This window comes from Anas platyrhynchos, chromosome 14 (assembly GCF_047663525.1).
Source record: "Anas platyrhynchos isolate ZD024472 breed Pekin duck chromosome 14, IASCAAS_PekinDuck_T2T, whole genome shotgun sequence".
Lineage (NCBI taxonomy): Eukaryota > Metazoa > Chordata > Aves > Anseriformes > Anatidae > Anas > Anas platyrhynchos.
This window is the reverse complement of record NC_092600.1, coordinates 2,491,059-2,506,910: the sequence shown is the minus strand read 5'-3', so window position 1 is coordinate 2,506,910 and position 15,852 is coordinate 2,491,059. Positions and strand designations below refer to the sequence as shown.

The following is a 15,852-nucleotide window of genomic DNA, read 5'->3' as shown; positions in this document are numbered from 1 at the left end:
AGAGATGGGAAAGCCGAGGGATACAGGTGCTGCTCCGAAGCCCCGAGCTGGGTCTCTGGCTGGGGCTCCCACACCCCTGGGCCCTGGGGCCAGCACAGCCCCCAGCCTGCTGGGCTCTGCTTCACGGGGCTGGACACAGAGGGGGATGCTGGAAGCTGCCACAACTTCAGCTCAGGTATTTGGGGTTATTTACTCGACCCATTCGCGTGTCCCATGGAGAGCAGGCAGCCTGCTGCACCGACAGCTCCCAGGAGTTCAGAAACGTGCCTGGAGTCCCTGTGATGGTTTATATTCCAAAGTTTGCCCGGTAGCTGATGGTTCCTTCCTCCAAGTGACATATTGATTGTGGGTACACGTAGGGCGAGTATGATTGTGTTCAGTATTTGGAGCTCATCATCTGTTATCCCATTCGCATTGTCATCCCGGACCCAGACAGTATCAAATTGGAAGCAGTAGTGTAGAAAATTACGAACAAATCAAAAAAGACTACAGCTGTGAAATGAATCAAAGCACTGTTTCTACATTTAGTATTTCCTTTGGTATAAAACATCTTTTACGATTTATTTTTTTTTTATTCTCTTGGGCTGACAGCTCCGGAGGCAGGGACCGAGCACCGCGCGCACCACCGGGGCCAGGTGGGTCACTGCCCTGCCAGCATCCCGAGGCGTTCACCCAACAGAGCAATCGTTTGTTAAAACATGACCGAGGCAGAGAAGACCATGTCGCCAAGGGCAGCGCCTCTCTAGATGTGAGCCTTGACCCACTTTGACCACCTGAAGGACGTGCCTCTGGTGTGCAGCCTCCTCCACGGCTGTCCTGGTTGCAGTACAGCAGGAGAACGGCGCCCACAAAATCCTGCCCATTCTCAGCTCTTGACCTCGGTCCTCTCCATCTGCTGCACCTTGCGTGGGTAGAAAAGTTCAGGTCTGAGCTCCATGTCAGCTTTTCAGAGCAGCCCCTCGGTGCGCTAACGCTGTGCCGTGCGAGCAGGCTTTGAATATGTGTGTGTTTGTATGAAGATGACCACATTAAATTTAAGCAGAAATAAATGGTAATTTAACTGGCACGGATACACAAGGCTGACATAATCTCTAAAGGTTTGAGGCTGCTATTAAATTTGTTCCTCCTTATTAATTTGTGACCAAGAAGATAATGAAAAACTGGCAACTCTGAAGTTGATATAAAAAGTAAGAGATATACAGTTGGCATGGAGAATTTTGTGTGCTGTCAAAGTGAAAAAGCTTTGCTAAATGTATGTAGGCAAAGATACACACTGCCATCTTAATGAGCAATTAAAAGATGGACTCATAATAATTGAATCGTGACTCTTGTCACATTTGTATTTGTTTAATATCCCTGGTTTTGGTTGAGTCTGGTTCCGAGTTCCTAGTTTAATCAGGTCTGATTTAGGCTTTTGGTTCAAATAACAAAAAGTGATGAGCGTGAATCTTGTTGTCCTATTACTCCCTCAGCTTCTTGTTCCCAATGAATACAGCGTTCTGTTAAAACCTCATGCTTAATTACTGCATTTAAACAGCAGGATCGGACACAGAGGTGGGGAGTTGATTTGCTGTCGTTCAAAGTTTGGGTTTTTGAAGTGAAAATCTCATCTTCCTTTCCGCAGATCACTTGGTGGATTTTGGAAGTACTTCAGATGGATAGCAGCTAATTCCTTTGCTAGTAAAATCAGGGAGCCTTGGCTGTGCTCATTGCTCTGTTTCTTCTTGCCTTTTTGTTGTTGTTGTTGTTTGATTTTTATTTTTTTAAGCCCAATAAGAGAGGACCATCTGTTCTCCAAAACTCTTTCCCTTAAGCTAACTGCAGTGGTCACTCCTGCCCGCTCTCGAATCGTCAGTGGCGCGGGGCTCTGTGCACCCAATCTGCTGCTCAGAATTTCTCATCGGGTTCTGGAAGCCACATCAGTCAGAGCTGACAACAGTTTGCACATTTCCAGCTCCTCTCACTGGGATGCACGAGACCAAGGCTGGCCCAGGTGCCATTTCGCAGCCCTTGTTTTTGCCCAAGTCCCGTTAAATACATCGGCACTTGCAGCTTCAACTCCCCTACGCTTGCAGGGTGCTTTTGCTTTATCATTGTCTGGTTTTAATATTTTTTAACCTATGTGGGGGGGAGAGTGCTTAATTCTCCTTCCAGTGGGCTGTCCTGTCTTTTTTTGAAAAAATAATTGCAAACTCCTTTCTCTGAATAGGAATCTTCCCCTCCTAAGGCTGTCTTTAAAACCATCTATTTTTCTTATCCTTCTAGCTCCGGTCACTGGTTTTTGGGCCTCTCCAATTCCCAGTTCAAAGGAAAGCAACAATTATTTTGCTTCAAACTCATCCAGCCCTGAAGATGAAGAATTTATCAGCTTTGCCCTGCTCTGGAGCAGAGCTGCTGGCTTTGCCCAGGCTTTGCAGCCAGATGACCAGCAGACACCCCCTCAGCAAAGCTCCCACAGCCCTGGGGATGCACAGAGACGTCCCAGGGGCTTTTAAAAGGTGCCATCTGTGAGGACAAGTACATCTTCCTCACCCGAGGATTGCCTCCTGCAGCTTAACTAGCCTCGAATTGCAGGTGTTTGAAAAGGAAAGGGCCGGAGCTGGCTGGAGGCCGGGTGCGAGGCAGGGTGCTTGGGTTTATAAATGGCTTCAGGCGGTGGGAGAAACTGGAAAGATTTGGAACCAGAGTATCAGAGAATTGGGAAGGAGCCAAGTGTGTAAGAGAAGTCACCAAAATTGGGTGTTGGGACCTGACCGTGCAGCCGTAATGTCAGAGAGGGAGTCTGGGGAGCTGGGTTAGGGACACAGTCACCCGTAATTGATAGAGGAGCAGACAGGCACTTGGTGTGAGCCAGATTGCCCAATCCATCACCTGCACAGGGCAAATCCGCTCCTCGTTTAGCTGTCTAAAGCAAGGGGCTTGGGTTTGGACATGGGGCTGAAATAGGAGGGCCTGGCTTTCCCCGGGGCAGGACAGGGGAGAGCTGGGTTCGTGATGCAGGACCCAGGTAGTGCCCGTGCTCGGGGCCAGTGGGGTGCATGTGTCCTGGTTGGGGGGGCTTTCTCCAACCCCCTGCTCCTCGGGAAGCTGAGCTGTGTGGGAGGAGGAGGGGAACCACCTCTGGGGGGAAAAAATGAGCTTGATCTTGTCATTCTGCAATAATTCCCAGGGAATACCTTTTTGCCCCAAATTCAGCTTGCATAGCTGGATTTTATTCCGGATGCTTCAGCTTTTGGGGGGTGGGTGGGAAAAAAAAACAGGGTGGCACAGGGGGACTGGGAGCTGCCTCGCTGCGCTCTCGTTCATCTCAGCCCCAGGGGCCACGTGGAGACGCAGCAGGCACGGGCTGTGCATTTAAAACTGCACCAGAATTATGTAAAATGAGCAAAATGTGCCAACTGCTACAAGCGCCTCGCAGCCAGCGTCACCCCAGCAAGCTGTGTGGGGTGAGGCAAGCTGCCTTCCTCCCCACCCCGCATCCTCCGGCGTGTGGGTATAAATAAACAGGGCTGCGTGGATGCTTCACATGTCTCCTGATACATCTCGTGTTTATGTCCGACTTAAGAGAAACAGAGAAATGACTAAATACTTCAAACTGACAACACAGACAGTCTGAAAGATATTTTCCCAGAATAAATGATGTGGGTAAGTGGTTAGGCTTTTCTTTCTTTCCTTCAGGAAACGGGAAGGAGTTGTCTCCACTGATATTATTTCTGTTTGCTGATTTTTTTTCCCCTCTCCCCCAGGAAAGAGAAAAAGATCTCACTGAAGATACCTTTTTTTCTCTGATGAGATTTCAGCTTTATTTTTTTTTTAAAGCCCAGACCTCTTAAGCCTATAGGCCAGCTATGAAATACGCACTCGTTGCTTCATGCAGAACACTCCACAAGGACCCGCTTCGTAGTGCCCGTGCACAATTCACTGCGGATGCTCCCAGTCGCATTTGTGATTTATTTATTTTTAATCCAAATCGTAAATCAGCAATTTGAGATCATTCTTGTTAGGAAGAAGGAAATCAGAGCAAACAAGAGTCCCTAAAAGTCATTAAATAACCTCTTTTTTTTTTTTTTTTGGTAAATGCTGAAGATATTTTGGAGGGGCAACGTTTACCTGGCCGGAACTAAAAGTGTGAAAAATCCCAGAAAGCTGCCCTTGCTTGGTATCTCCTGCAAAGAGCAATAATAATAATGAAAGAGCTTAGAAGAATCTCTTCCTACAAGCTCATGGCTAATTTTGTGGGCTGCTGTTAAAAGCAGCAGATTGCCATCCAGCCTAGAGCTGGCTCCTGGAGCTGCCCGTGTCTTCTCAAGCAGCTGAGCAGGGGGGTCCCTGTCCCTCTCACACTGAAGCCAGTGACAAATGCAATTTAATTCCCTATAATCCAGCTATAGGGCTCTATATCGGAAGGATCATGGAGACTGACGTGTTTTAAGAGGTCTTTCAGACTTCTGCTGCTAATTGTGGGCATCCACTGCTTCGCGATGCATCCAGCTTGTGCCTAATTCCCCTTTGAAACCCAGCACCCCAACCCCCTTTACAGCCCCACTCCTCCCTCGTAAACACTCGACGCCTTTTAAAAAATAAATGAGCAATGATTATATTGATCCTTTTTCTTTTTTTTTAACAGATGTGAAGGGGAAGAGAATGAATGAATGTAAATGTTTGCCTTCCCGCATGGCCACGGCTCCTGGACACCAGAAGCAGCCCCTGGCCACGCAGCGTGCCCCACTGCTGGTGGTCCCGGTGTCCCATCGTGGGGCTGAGGGACCCCAAAAGGACCTCCCCGTCCCCTCGAGGTTTCCCAGAGGTGAGCCCCGAGTGTCCCGGTTCCCCTGGAGGATATCCCCCCATCCCCAGGGGGTTTTCCTCAGCCACCCCTGGGGGCTGCAGGGTGGCAAGAGGGCACACCACGGGGACAGCATGGAAATTTGGGGTGCACAGCCCCCGACCCAACCTTTCCAGCACCCGCCCGAGCCTCCAGGCGAGGTGCCTGGAGGTGCCTCGCTCCCCTTTCCCCAGCACCCCCCGCATCCCTTGGGGGTGCCCGCCAGCAGCCCCCCGACGGTGCACCCCTAAACCCCCCTCCCTGCCCCAGCACCCCGAGGGGGCGGCCCTAAACCCCCCTCCCAACCCTTGAGCCGAGCCGGGAGGGCTCCGCATCCCCTTCTGGGGACTCCACATCCCCTCTTGGGGGCTCGGAACCCCGACGGCGCTGCCCCCCCCCGACCCCTCCCGGTCCCCCCCCGGCCGCTGCCCCCCGGGGGCGGTCCCGGCGCCCCGCTCAGGTGCCGGCGATTGGGTGGAATATGCAAATGAGGCCGTGACGTCAGGCGGCTCCGGCCCAGAGAGCTGAAATAGGGCCCCCCCCACCCCCCCACCCCCCCAGCTCCAGCACCGCCGCCACCGCTCCCGTCCCGGCCGGAGCCGTCCCGCAGCCCCCGGACCCCCCCTCCCGAACCCCTTCGGTCTCCCGGCTCCGAGCCCCCAGGTGAGTGCGAGCCCGGGGGTGCTCGGAGGAGAGCTGCCGGGGTGGGAAAAGGGGGGTTTGATTTATTTTTTTTTGACTGATTTTATTGATTTTGGGGGTGCCCCGCTTGGCGGAGTGTTGTATTTTTTTTTTGGGGGGGGGGACATCGCTGCGGGAGCCTTCCCGCTGCCGGCTCCGCGGGGCTGCTGCCGGGGATGCTCCGGGCTCGCTGCCGCTCCGCGCCGAGCACCCGGGAGGGGCTTGGAAACAGGTGGGCACCCACGGAGGGGGTCAGAGGGGGTCGCCCCGCTCCCCCCCTTTTCCCCCTTTCCCTCCTTTTCGCCCCGACTTCCAGCCTTGGGAACGAAGAGCTGAGAACGGCTCCCTCCAGGCAGGGTGGGCTGCTTTAGGGCCGGCTCCCCCCCCAAACCCCGAGCCGAGGCAGGGGGTGCTCCTCCTGCTCCTTCTCCTGCTGCTGCCGTCGGGGGGGCTCGGGTCCAGCCGCCGCGGTCGCGAGTGGGGTCGGCGCTTCCCCGAGAGGCCCCTGGGTGGCGCCGTGGGGCCGGCGGCGGCCCCCGGAGCGCCCCGACGGGACCCGAGGCTCGGGGGGCTCCGGGGGCTGCGGGCACCGCGGGCTCTGCTGGCGGCGGAGAGCGCTGGGGGGGGTTTATCGGTGATAATCCCGGGCTGCCCGGCCGGCTGGAGCCGCCTGGGGGGTGTTGGAGAGCATCGGGTGCCCCGCCGGGGTGCTGCGGAGCTGCCCCCAGCATAAACCGAGCTGAAACATACCCGGGTGTGATAGGGGCAGCCTGGCAAGCAAGGGTTAAAATCTGCCAGATTTATGGTCCTTCATTCCAACTGGACCGATGCTCTCTTTATTATTATTATTATTATTTTTTTTTTCCTGGAAACATTGTAGTGGCTTGAATTTAAAGTAATATAAATTTAATATAATTCTTTGAAATACCCCAAAGCGTGCTTTTACGCCCAAACAGACCCCACGCCCGGTTCGTAGCTAAACCTCGCTGCTGGTTTCAGCGAGTTCCCAACGCATCCAAACTTCACGTGGCTGAGATGCTGCAGATAGCTGGCGGAAAGCGTCGCTTGCCTTAATTATGTCGTGCTGAAAGGTCATCTTGGAATGTTTTTTTTTCCTAAATTTGTAGTCTTTATTGCACTTGACAGGAAGTTATGGGCATGAAAATTATTTCACAGGCCACAGAAATAGTGTTTAGATAAGGCTGAGGCAATTGGAACAGGCAGTGGCAGAGGAACCGAGGAGCAGATCCTTATCTTGTGCTAACAGAGCCAATTTATAGAGGCAATGGCTTGGTCCAAATGCATTTTTTTTTGCTTGTAGCAACAGCCATAACTTCAGGTAATTAAGTTGAACCTTTCTTTCTAATGTGGAGCTTGTTGGAAATTATTAAAAGCTATTGTGAACTATTAATTTTTCGGCACTAAAAGTTAAGCTGCGATTTAAGTAGCCCTGAAAACAAAACCAATAACTGGTTTTGGCAAATTGCTTAATATTATTACAGTCACCCTAATTGAATTCTAAAAGCTGCTGTGTTGTGGAGGAAAAAGTTGTGGGCTGCCGGCAGCAATCTGTCTGCCTGCCTACTTGTACCGTGTGTCACCCAAGTGCTTTAAACAACTTGTGGTGTTCTCCCCGCAAATGGCCGATGTGATTAGTGCCTGCCTTCTCCAAGGTGACCCTTTCTGCCTGAGCAGCTCTAAAACCTGCATCCTAAAGCCTGTGCTGGTATTAAAACCTGTGTCCTAAAGCCTGTGCTGGTACCTCTGGCTTACATCTGCTTGCTGTTTCTCTTGATTCAGATGTGCAGCCCCAATCTTTATGCGAGTTGAGGCTCCCCCTGTATATTTGTGTGCACAAACCCATCCGAGCCCAGGATGGGGGCACGCTGTAATTGCCAGTGTTACACCAGCACCTGCAGGGCTTGGCCAAGTAACAGCACAGAGCATGGTGCTAAGCCTCTTGTTCGAGTGTTTCTTGGCAAAGCAGTGCCAGCTGCAAGGAAAGCTGCAGCTCTCCTCTAGTTTAGAGGAAGAAGCCACAAGCTGTAGGTTTACCTCCAACCTTTGTGTAGTATCTGCCATAATATAAAAACCAGGATGGTTTTGGAAATAATTCCTCTGAAACCAGAGGAGGTGTTGCAAATGGATGCGATGCGTAACTTTGTTTACTGTGTTTGAAAATAGGTTTAATTGGAGTGCCCGCATTACAATTACTAGCTTGTGCTTTGCATGGGGGATTAAAATCTGTTTGCTCCCATGTTGCTAAGAGCAGGTGGGTGACAGGCTCCCCTCTCCACCCTCAGTTCTCAGGGGGCTTCTAATGTTTTTCTGCAAACATCGTCGTGGTGTGTGTGTGTGTACCACGACTTGTTTTATGCAGGACGTCTGTGTGCCAGCTGTGATTTACCTGGGCAGTGCTGTCCATACAGGCTCGTGTCCTGCTTATTGTGCTTCGCTCAGCTGAGGACAGGAGATTGGTGGTGAACTTGGCTGAGTTTATAGTGGTCCATTCCATCCATTCGAATGTTTTGGTTGACTTTGGGGAACTTTGCACTGCAGCCCAGTGTTGCATGGTGCAGCCGCAGACCTGATCTTGCCAGGAGTCTCCTGCTTCGCTCAGGCAGATGTGCTGCGGCTCGTCGGGGTAAGGGGGTGCTGGGGGGCGGTTTGGGACACGGAGCAGCATGGAAATGCTACGTGGTATCAGAATTAACTCTTGCTTGATATTTATAGCGTGCATTTGTTGCTTGGTTTAGGCTATTCAGATCATAATGTATATTGCTGTGTCCTTCTCCTCTTATGAGTGAGACCAATTAATGTTCTGTCAGTCAGTGTGCAATAAAAATAAGTAATTTCTGAACTGAGAGAGAGATGCTCTACCAGTTCCATTTATAAAACAAGTGGAGTTTTAGCATGCAGATGCTGCCCTTTCAGTTTCATCAGTGTTATAGGCATCTTAATCCAAACACCATCATGTTTTCTAGTGGTTATCTACTAAATATACACGAAACTGGTTGGTCCCCTCTTTTGGGCTAGGATTGTGATTTCAAGCAGCGTACGAATGAGAGGTCTCTAGAACTGCAAAGTGAAACAGTATTTGCTGTGGTGGTATCAACAGAGCATACAAAATACCTCTATAAAACGTGAGAAATAGTATTGCTCTGCGAGAGCAATTCATAATGTAACAATGTGCTTGTCGCTTATTGATATAGTGACTTTGGTTTATTAAACATTTATTTGTAGCCCCAGTAACATTACATCTGAGGTTTCTAATTGGAATTTAGAGAGCCTAATAAATTTTGATTTCATCCAGAGTGCTCTCAATTCAGGGTGTTTACATTAGTGCTGGGGAAAAGCAATGCCTTAACTCTGCGGGCGAGTGGTGTGCGGTGGCTGTTGGCTGTGTCGTTTTATTGACGGGATGTCTCTGGGCAGACAAAGTAGTTGAGACCAAAGCAGTGCTGGTGTGAATAGTTACAGTCCCAAATAGTGATGCACTAAGCCTTGGATACACCCTGCAGCAAATACATGGTATGAAAACCCTGAAATGAGTCCTGTCAAGACTAGGTATGTCATAGGGGCTTAATTTTGCCATTAGCGGGTAATGTCTCGTTAATGTGTGTCGCTCAAACCGAGCAGCAGCCTATCACTTGCATGTTGTCGAAGTGCCATCCCTTGCTTCGTTAAGTGGTCATCATGCTTTATTGTGGGTCTGCGTTAGCACCTTCTGCCGCTGCTGTGGAAGGCTAAAACTTCTCTCAGCTGCTGTGGAAATGGAGCTAGGCTTGAAGACCCCTTTGGTATCTTCATTATGGGCAGTAAGGGCACAATCTGGTGTCCTGTCCCCAAAAAGGGCAGGTGAAGTACAGAGCTCTCAGGTCCAGCCGTGCTTTTGGAGCCCAGTGTCCCTTGAAATGCTCTTGGCTGATCTTCAGGGCGGTAGCTCAGGGTTACGCACGTACACACGACATGCGGCAGTTCCACCTGGCGACACTTGGAGTAGCTTGCCTTTGTGTTTCCAAATTCATTTAAAAAAAAGGACAAGAACAGCTCTCAAAGGGGATGCTGCTGTGGTGGAATCCTTGCTTATATCTCCCTGAGTCCCTGCTGCTGCAGAGCCAGGTGTTGGTGGTGGGCAGGATGAGCCTGAGGGGGCTTAGAAATGTCCTGGCTGGGACAGAGGCAAATTAGTGAAGAAAGCTCAGCCCCGGAGAGGCTCACCTAGATCATAGCTGGAGAACTATGACCTTGGGTACAGAGTTTGCTTCAGGTCTTGTGGGTTTTACTGGGTTCAGCGGCCTCCTGGGCAGGTCTCTCGTGTGACCAGGAGTGACAGGCCCGGTGCTCCCGGTGTCGCTGTGACACCCCGGGCTGGCTGCTGGGCCCTGTGAGGCCGTGAGCTCAGCCTCCGGCAGCGCCGTAGCTGAATGTGCTCGAGGCAGTTGTCATCCTCCGAGTCTGAGAGGAATAACAACATCTTCTGTCACTGCTGTGAGCCTCTGGTGATCAAAGAAACGAACAGCGGTGCCTGGTGAGGCTTTTGTGACAATTTGCTGAGGGTACAAGTGCATGAAGTGACTGAATAACCCTGCGCTGCCTGAGGAGGGTGGAGGCACCTCTTGGTTGCCACAGGACCACAACCTCGTGTTTGAGGTGGCTTGTTCCTTGCCACAGCAGCTAGATTTGGAAATCCCAGTGGTCCAGCTTGGCAGGGGCGGGCTGGGAACAGCATGTCTGTTAGAGGATAATCTAGGGGTAAGTATTTCACCGAGCTGTTACAGTAAGCTTCTGCGTGTTACTGAATCCGAGCTGGGTTTTGTTTTGAGGTTGCTTTATGACTGTTCTCTTGTTTTCAACAGACGTGAAATGATGAAGTCAAGAAGCTTTTGGTTATCGCTTGTATTGCTTGGGGTTTTCCCGTTGGTCACGAGGGGATGGATGGACTCGGCCGGCAGCAGAAGGCTCTTTTCGGATGCGGGGAGGTTGCAGCAAGAGGTACTGTAGATCAGCTGCTGCTGCAGCTACAACTCTTGTCTATTTTTGTGTGTGTTCAGGCTTTTTGTACTGTGAAAACAGAAAACAAGCAGGGGCATATTTCCTTACGTATTTGTACTAAATACCTGCTGAGGAGGTCAGTGAAGAAGCAATGATTGTGAAAGGACCGTGAAGCACAAGCTCTTACCCTTCTTGCGTATATCGCTGTAGTTCTGGGAGGAAAATTGTGCATCTGGCTGTTGTGGAGATGCAATCTTTGTCCCTCAAAGACTTCATAGTACGCTCTGTCTTAAGGCCACTGGGACCCATGAAACTAAATTCAATACGCAAACCCCATCCTGGCTCTTCACTTGGTTCACTGGATTGTCAGGAGAAGCCTGAAATGGTTGGTTTGCTAAGCATACCTGAGCCATGGGTTGTTCTGGGAGGACCAGCAAACTTCGAGCCCACATTGGCTTCTGATGGCACAACGGGGACTGAGGGTATGTGGTGGCCTTTGGGTGGCAGCGGTGCTGATCTGGCCAGAGAGGACCCCGAATGCACAGCCTGACGGGGAGGTGGGACTCCTGCCTTAGTGCAGGGTGGTGGCACCTCAGCTTTCATGCTCTGGGCTTGTGGCAGTTGTGGAACAACTGAGCCTGCTCTCAGAGCTGAAGGTGACAGCATCGGCTCTCCTTGTGGTGGCAGGAAAGCCAGTGCTGTCAAACGGTTGGCTCCTGTTTAGCAGGACTTGATAACTATTTTAGTGGAGATTTTGAGATTCTGACATTGAGTTCTGTCTCAGGTGTGCTTTTTGCTCGAGGTCTCCCTTCTGTGAAAGTGAAGAAAACACCACCACCCTCACCTCCTCTTGTGCTTTGTTGCTGTGTAGTCAACACATAGTATACAGGCACTCAAATATTAAATGTTTTTGTATTGCCTTGGATCATTTTAGCTTTTTAGAAATAATTAAATATTTGGCATGGTTTTGTATTTAAAAAAATAGTTCTTCGCTAATGCATATTAGTTATGATTTTTGAAAAAGTTATTCTGAAGAATTAAATTCATTACTCAAATGATTTATTTTAATATAAGCTGTAGAACTATTACACTACATGAAAGACATTCATTCATTTGATCTTGCTCTAAAAACCATGAAGTTATTGCACCAATTACTTGATCTTGCTTGAGGTGAAAGGATCTAAGCTAGAAATGCATTTGTTCAGATTTGTTCAGAATTTATAACCGGTGTGAATATTAAAACTTTTAATGTACAAAACGCAGTTAAAATAGCTTCCAGGGCTGTAAGTTATAATGCAGATTTTTAATAAAGTAACTGTACAGAAAGCTTGTTCCCCAAGAAAGTGTTTATATGGTGTAACACCAAAATGAATCTGGAGATCCTGAATGTAGCTCTCAGGTAGGACAGCGAAACGAAGGTAACTGCTGTTTTCTCAAAATGCATTTGTTATCTTTCAGAAAACTTAACCTTAATACATTTTCATAAGAAAAAAAAACACATTTATTTTCTGGTGATATTTGGCTTTGTTCAATTGGGAGTTCATCTCCTGTGCAGTGGAACTGTGGCTGTTCTTCCTTTACGGTGCTGTGGGTTTGGAGCCCGTGCCAGCCAGGGCCTCAGATGCTGCTCTTTATTCCTCAGAAATGTTTGTTAGTTACCAAATACATGGCTTCTGATTAATATGTAATTCCATTAACATGCATTTAAATCATTGAATCACAAATAGAAGCTCATAGCAATTCACTGAAATTGCTTTAAAAATATGTAAAGGGTTAATTTACAGGTCAAATAATTTGAAGTATGCCTTGATCTAAGATTCCTCCTAACTTCATCAAAGCAAATACTTGGCTATGGGTCACTGACCTTCACTAATACTTGTTCTGATCTACATAGGAACAAGTTTACTGAATCAAAAACATTGCTTAATTTATGTTCAGATTGCTCAATCGATTTCTTCATGGTCTGTGGTAGAATTATTGCAGTTGTGCTTTGCATTTATAAAGGGAAAAATAAGTCTTGAGGCCATAGACTGCAGTACCCAGCCTTTCTGCATGAGGAATTAACTTCCAAGCACAGCAGTGGTGTCTGTTTTCCTGATGCTCAGCCTTCCACCTCTCAAATTTATGGGATGTTCCCGAGAAGAGGCTTTTCTGAAATATTTTCAGTCTTGAATAGAATAGTAATAAACATGCGTATGCAGTCTGGAGTTCCATAGGTGTGTAATGAATTAAAATAGAAAACCTAATTTAAAAGGACAGTGTTGGTACTAAACTGAAAAGCTGCAACTTGCTTGGTCCATATTACTTTTGGATGCTGTTGCTGTCATTTCACATTGCGAAACTTCTCTGGCTGGTTCAGGAGGGTGCTGAAAAGTTCTTGAAGCTTCTGGGTGCTGCACGTGGAGCACCGTGGAGCTGGGACGTGCAGCTTTCTAGGGTTGTACCATCCTGAAATTAAGTTCTGAGTGGAGTATATTCAAAACCACAAATACATAGAGCTCACGTGCTCTGGGGTGATAGTTATGGAAAAGGCTTTGCCCCTGCATTCAGCATGGCTGTGTTCGTGTTAGGCTGGGCATTATATAGGTGACCATGTTTCACAGACAGCTTTGTTATCTTAGAAGGCTTAGAAGGTTTGCTTTTGAGGCAATAGATGGTACGCTCTGGGGTCACATCTCCTTTCTGAAATGGAAAAGAATTCTGAAAAATGTAGTTTGTGAGTTTTAGGCACTGTTGGTAGCTGTGGGGAGTCTCCAGTACAAGCACAGGAGAAAAGGCCCAACCTGAACTAACCCTGGAGTTCTGCATATCAAATCTGAGGGAGAATTTGGTCAGGAGATTAGAACGGAGTGGTTTGTGCTGGGCTGGTGGAGGAGATACTTGGATGTCACTGATAGATCCTGGGTGGTTATGGTACAGACTTCCTGACTTCTGGGTTACAGAACCAGAGCTGCTCTGACTTTTTAATTATTTTTTTTTAGAAATACTTAATCACTTTCAGCTTTCATACCCAGCTGTATTTTTGCAACCTACCCTCCTGCTGAAGAAGTCTTCACAAGACACCAGAACCATGATGTGCACAGCACCCCACGCTCCCACAGCGAGCTGAGCTGTGTCCCCAGGGGCTCCTCCAGTCCAGAGCAAAAGCTGAGCTCTCTGTGCTCACACAGGTAACAGCAGCTCTCACAGATCCAAGCACTGGCACGTTTGTTTTTTCCCCTTTCCGTGCTGCAAGATGTTCAACCTCACTGAGGTTGCCTTGTGCTGCAACTGGCTGTTCCCAGAGAGCAGCAAGGCACTGCTGGTGTGCTGCTGCCTGCCATGGGCTGTGACAGCACAGTTCAAGTGGACACTAGACACAGTGTGCAAATATTTGAAGAGTTCCTTGATCATTTTTTACCAACGTTTATCACTTTATTTTGCTTTTGCCTTAAATTGCACCACCAACCTCAAAGTATCATATGCAGCTATGCCAAGTCTTATTTTGATGCTAATGGATGTAACAAACACCTTACTTACAAGGTGCCATAACTTTCTTATTGGCATCTGGAAGCTTTCAGCTGTGTAGATTATCTATCCTTTGACTTGTTCATTAGTTATTACTTGCGTAGCACCTGAGCTGCTTAAAATCTCCAAGTAATAAATGTCACCTTCACCTTCAGCATGACTGCAAACAGCTGTGTCGTACCAGCCCTTCTGTGCCAGCCTACACAGGATAAACCATCCCTCTGGAGTCCACTCACAGCCTGAACTGCGCTTCTCCAGGAGTATCAATTATTCCTGAAATTTCTAATTATCTGCAGGTTCTTCAATGTTGTTTCACTTAATGCCTCAGCTGAAGACCACAGTTGATGATTCTGAGCAGCAGGGGAGTAATGGGGATGGTTTTGTGCTGCTTCCCCCGGCAAAGTTGTATTTCCTGATCTGACTACGCAGGCACTGCTTTGGGAGGCAAGATACAAAACTGCAAAGGCTTTTGATAAAAGCTTTTGCTTATAATTCAAATAGAGGCATAATTTCAGAGCGTGAGCTTGGAATAAGACAGGCACAGTGTATCAATTTTATATGCAGTTGAAGATCTAATATCCTGGTGTTTATTTTAAGAATTATTAGTAGTAATGTATTCTGCTGTGTGTGCGCTCTTCCTGCTTGTAAGTCAGTTTGGAGAAAGGAAGGAAAGAATCAGATTGGAATTAAAATCTATACTGTGATAAAGCCTGCTCCTGCTTTAAGCCTTAATGAAGGGAAGGGGAGACAAGGCTTTTATTTATTTTTGTATCACTTTTTGGGATATGCTGATAATTCATTCCTTGTTACCTGCATTTATGGTATCTCTTAAAAGCTGTAATTGCTGCTTGTAGATATTCTAAATTTTAACTAGTATTATTATCCCTCTAGGGATGCAAAACTTTGGCTGTAGGTGCTGGTTAGCAGTGTATATGTAGTTCAAGGTGCACAAGTTCTTTAGGCACAATTTAAAGGTACCTTCTTGCATGCAATCCCTTCCAGAACCCAAATCCTCCTTCCTTTATTTTTTTTAAAACTTCTGGTAGCATGTGGTGTGATCCCTCATGGTTGTCTTACATTGCCCAGCCCACTGGGGCTATCACCTCTCAACTAATAGCAGCCACAGCCAGCAGCAGACCGCAGCTGTGGGTGGTTTCTCAGGTGCTAATGACCTTGGATTTTGGTGCTGAAGGTGGCCAGGGTTGGGTGCTGTTCCCTGGGGAGAGGAGGGACTGTGAGGCTCAGGGTGCTTGGCTCTGCTGAGCTGTGGCACAAACTGCCTAGCAGGAATCACATTTTCTGTAAGTTTTTCTCATGTCACAGTTGAGCAACTGTGAAAAATCGTATCTAGGTGGGGAAATGCTGATATATTCCTGAAGCAGAGAATTAGATCAGAGTAAAACTTATCTTGCAAATTAAAAAAAAAAAAAGGCAATTTTAACTCTGCTGTGATGATGTGGATGGTTACATTTTCTGACATCCTGTTCAGAAGCTAATTAACCTTAAAAGACTAAATATTGACCAATTTTTTTTTCCAAATGTAGTGTATCCTCCATTCAAGAGAGGGTATAGCAGTGGCTTTGAAAGGAAGGCAGTTCTACTTGAGAATCCTCTCTATCATCAGGCTGGGCATTTCTTACCTCTTTAGGTTAGGAAGGATACAGCTGCATATTTATTTTTTTAAAACAGGCTTCCTATTAGCTTCCAGATGACAACATGGAAATTTATGGAGCTGTACCTGAGCTGCTAATCTGAAGTCCTGAAATAGTGAATAAATCAGAGAAGCAGCAATTATCTCAATTAGCTACCGTATGTTTGAGCAGATGATACTGTGTGATGTGAGA

At 47.9% G+C, this 15,852-nt stretch overlaps 1 protein-coding gene across 4 annotated transcripts in view; it reads left to right on the top strand.

Annotated features, from left to right (window-relative positions):
* Positions 1-4,619: 4,619 nt before the first annotated feature.
* The window catches only part of FSTL4 (follistatin like 4), a 207,954-nt gene continuing 196,721 nt past the window's right edge, over positions 4,620-15,852 (top strand). For 2 of the 4 annotated variants that reach the window (XM_027468512.3, XM_027468511.3), the window contains exons 1-2: positions 5,382-5,488; positions 10,366-10,501. In XM_027468512.3, coding sequence (XP_027324313.1) covers positions 10,373-10,501 — 129 coding nt within the window. In that variant the 5' untranslated portion in view covers positions 5,382-5,488; positions 10,366-10,372. Of the gene's footprint in view, positions 4,808-5,381; positions 5,489-9,881; positions 10,262-10,365; positions 10,502-15,852 lie in introns of those variants that run through there. The other 2 variants (XM_072023219.1, XM_072023220.1) reach the window with 2 other exon arrangements.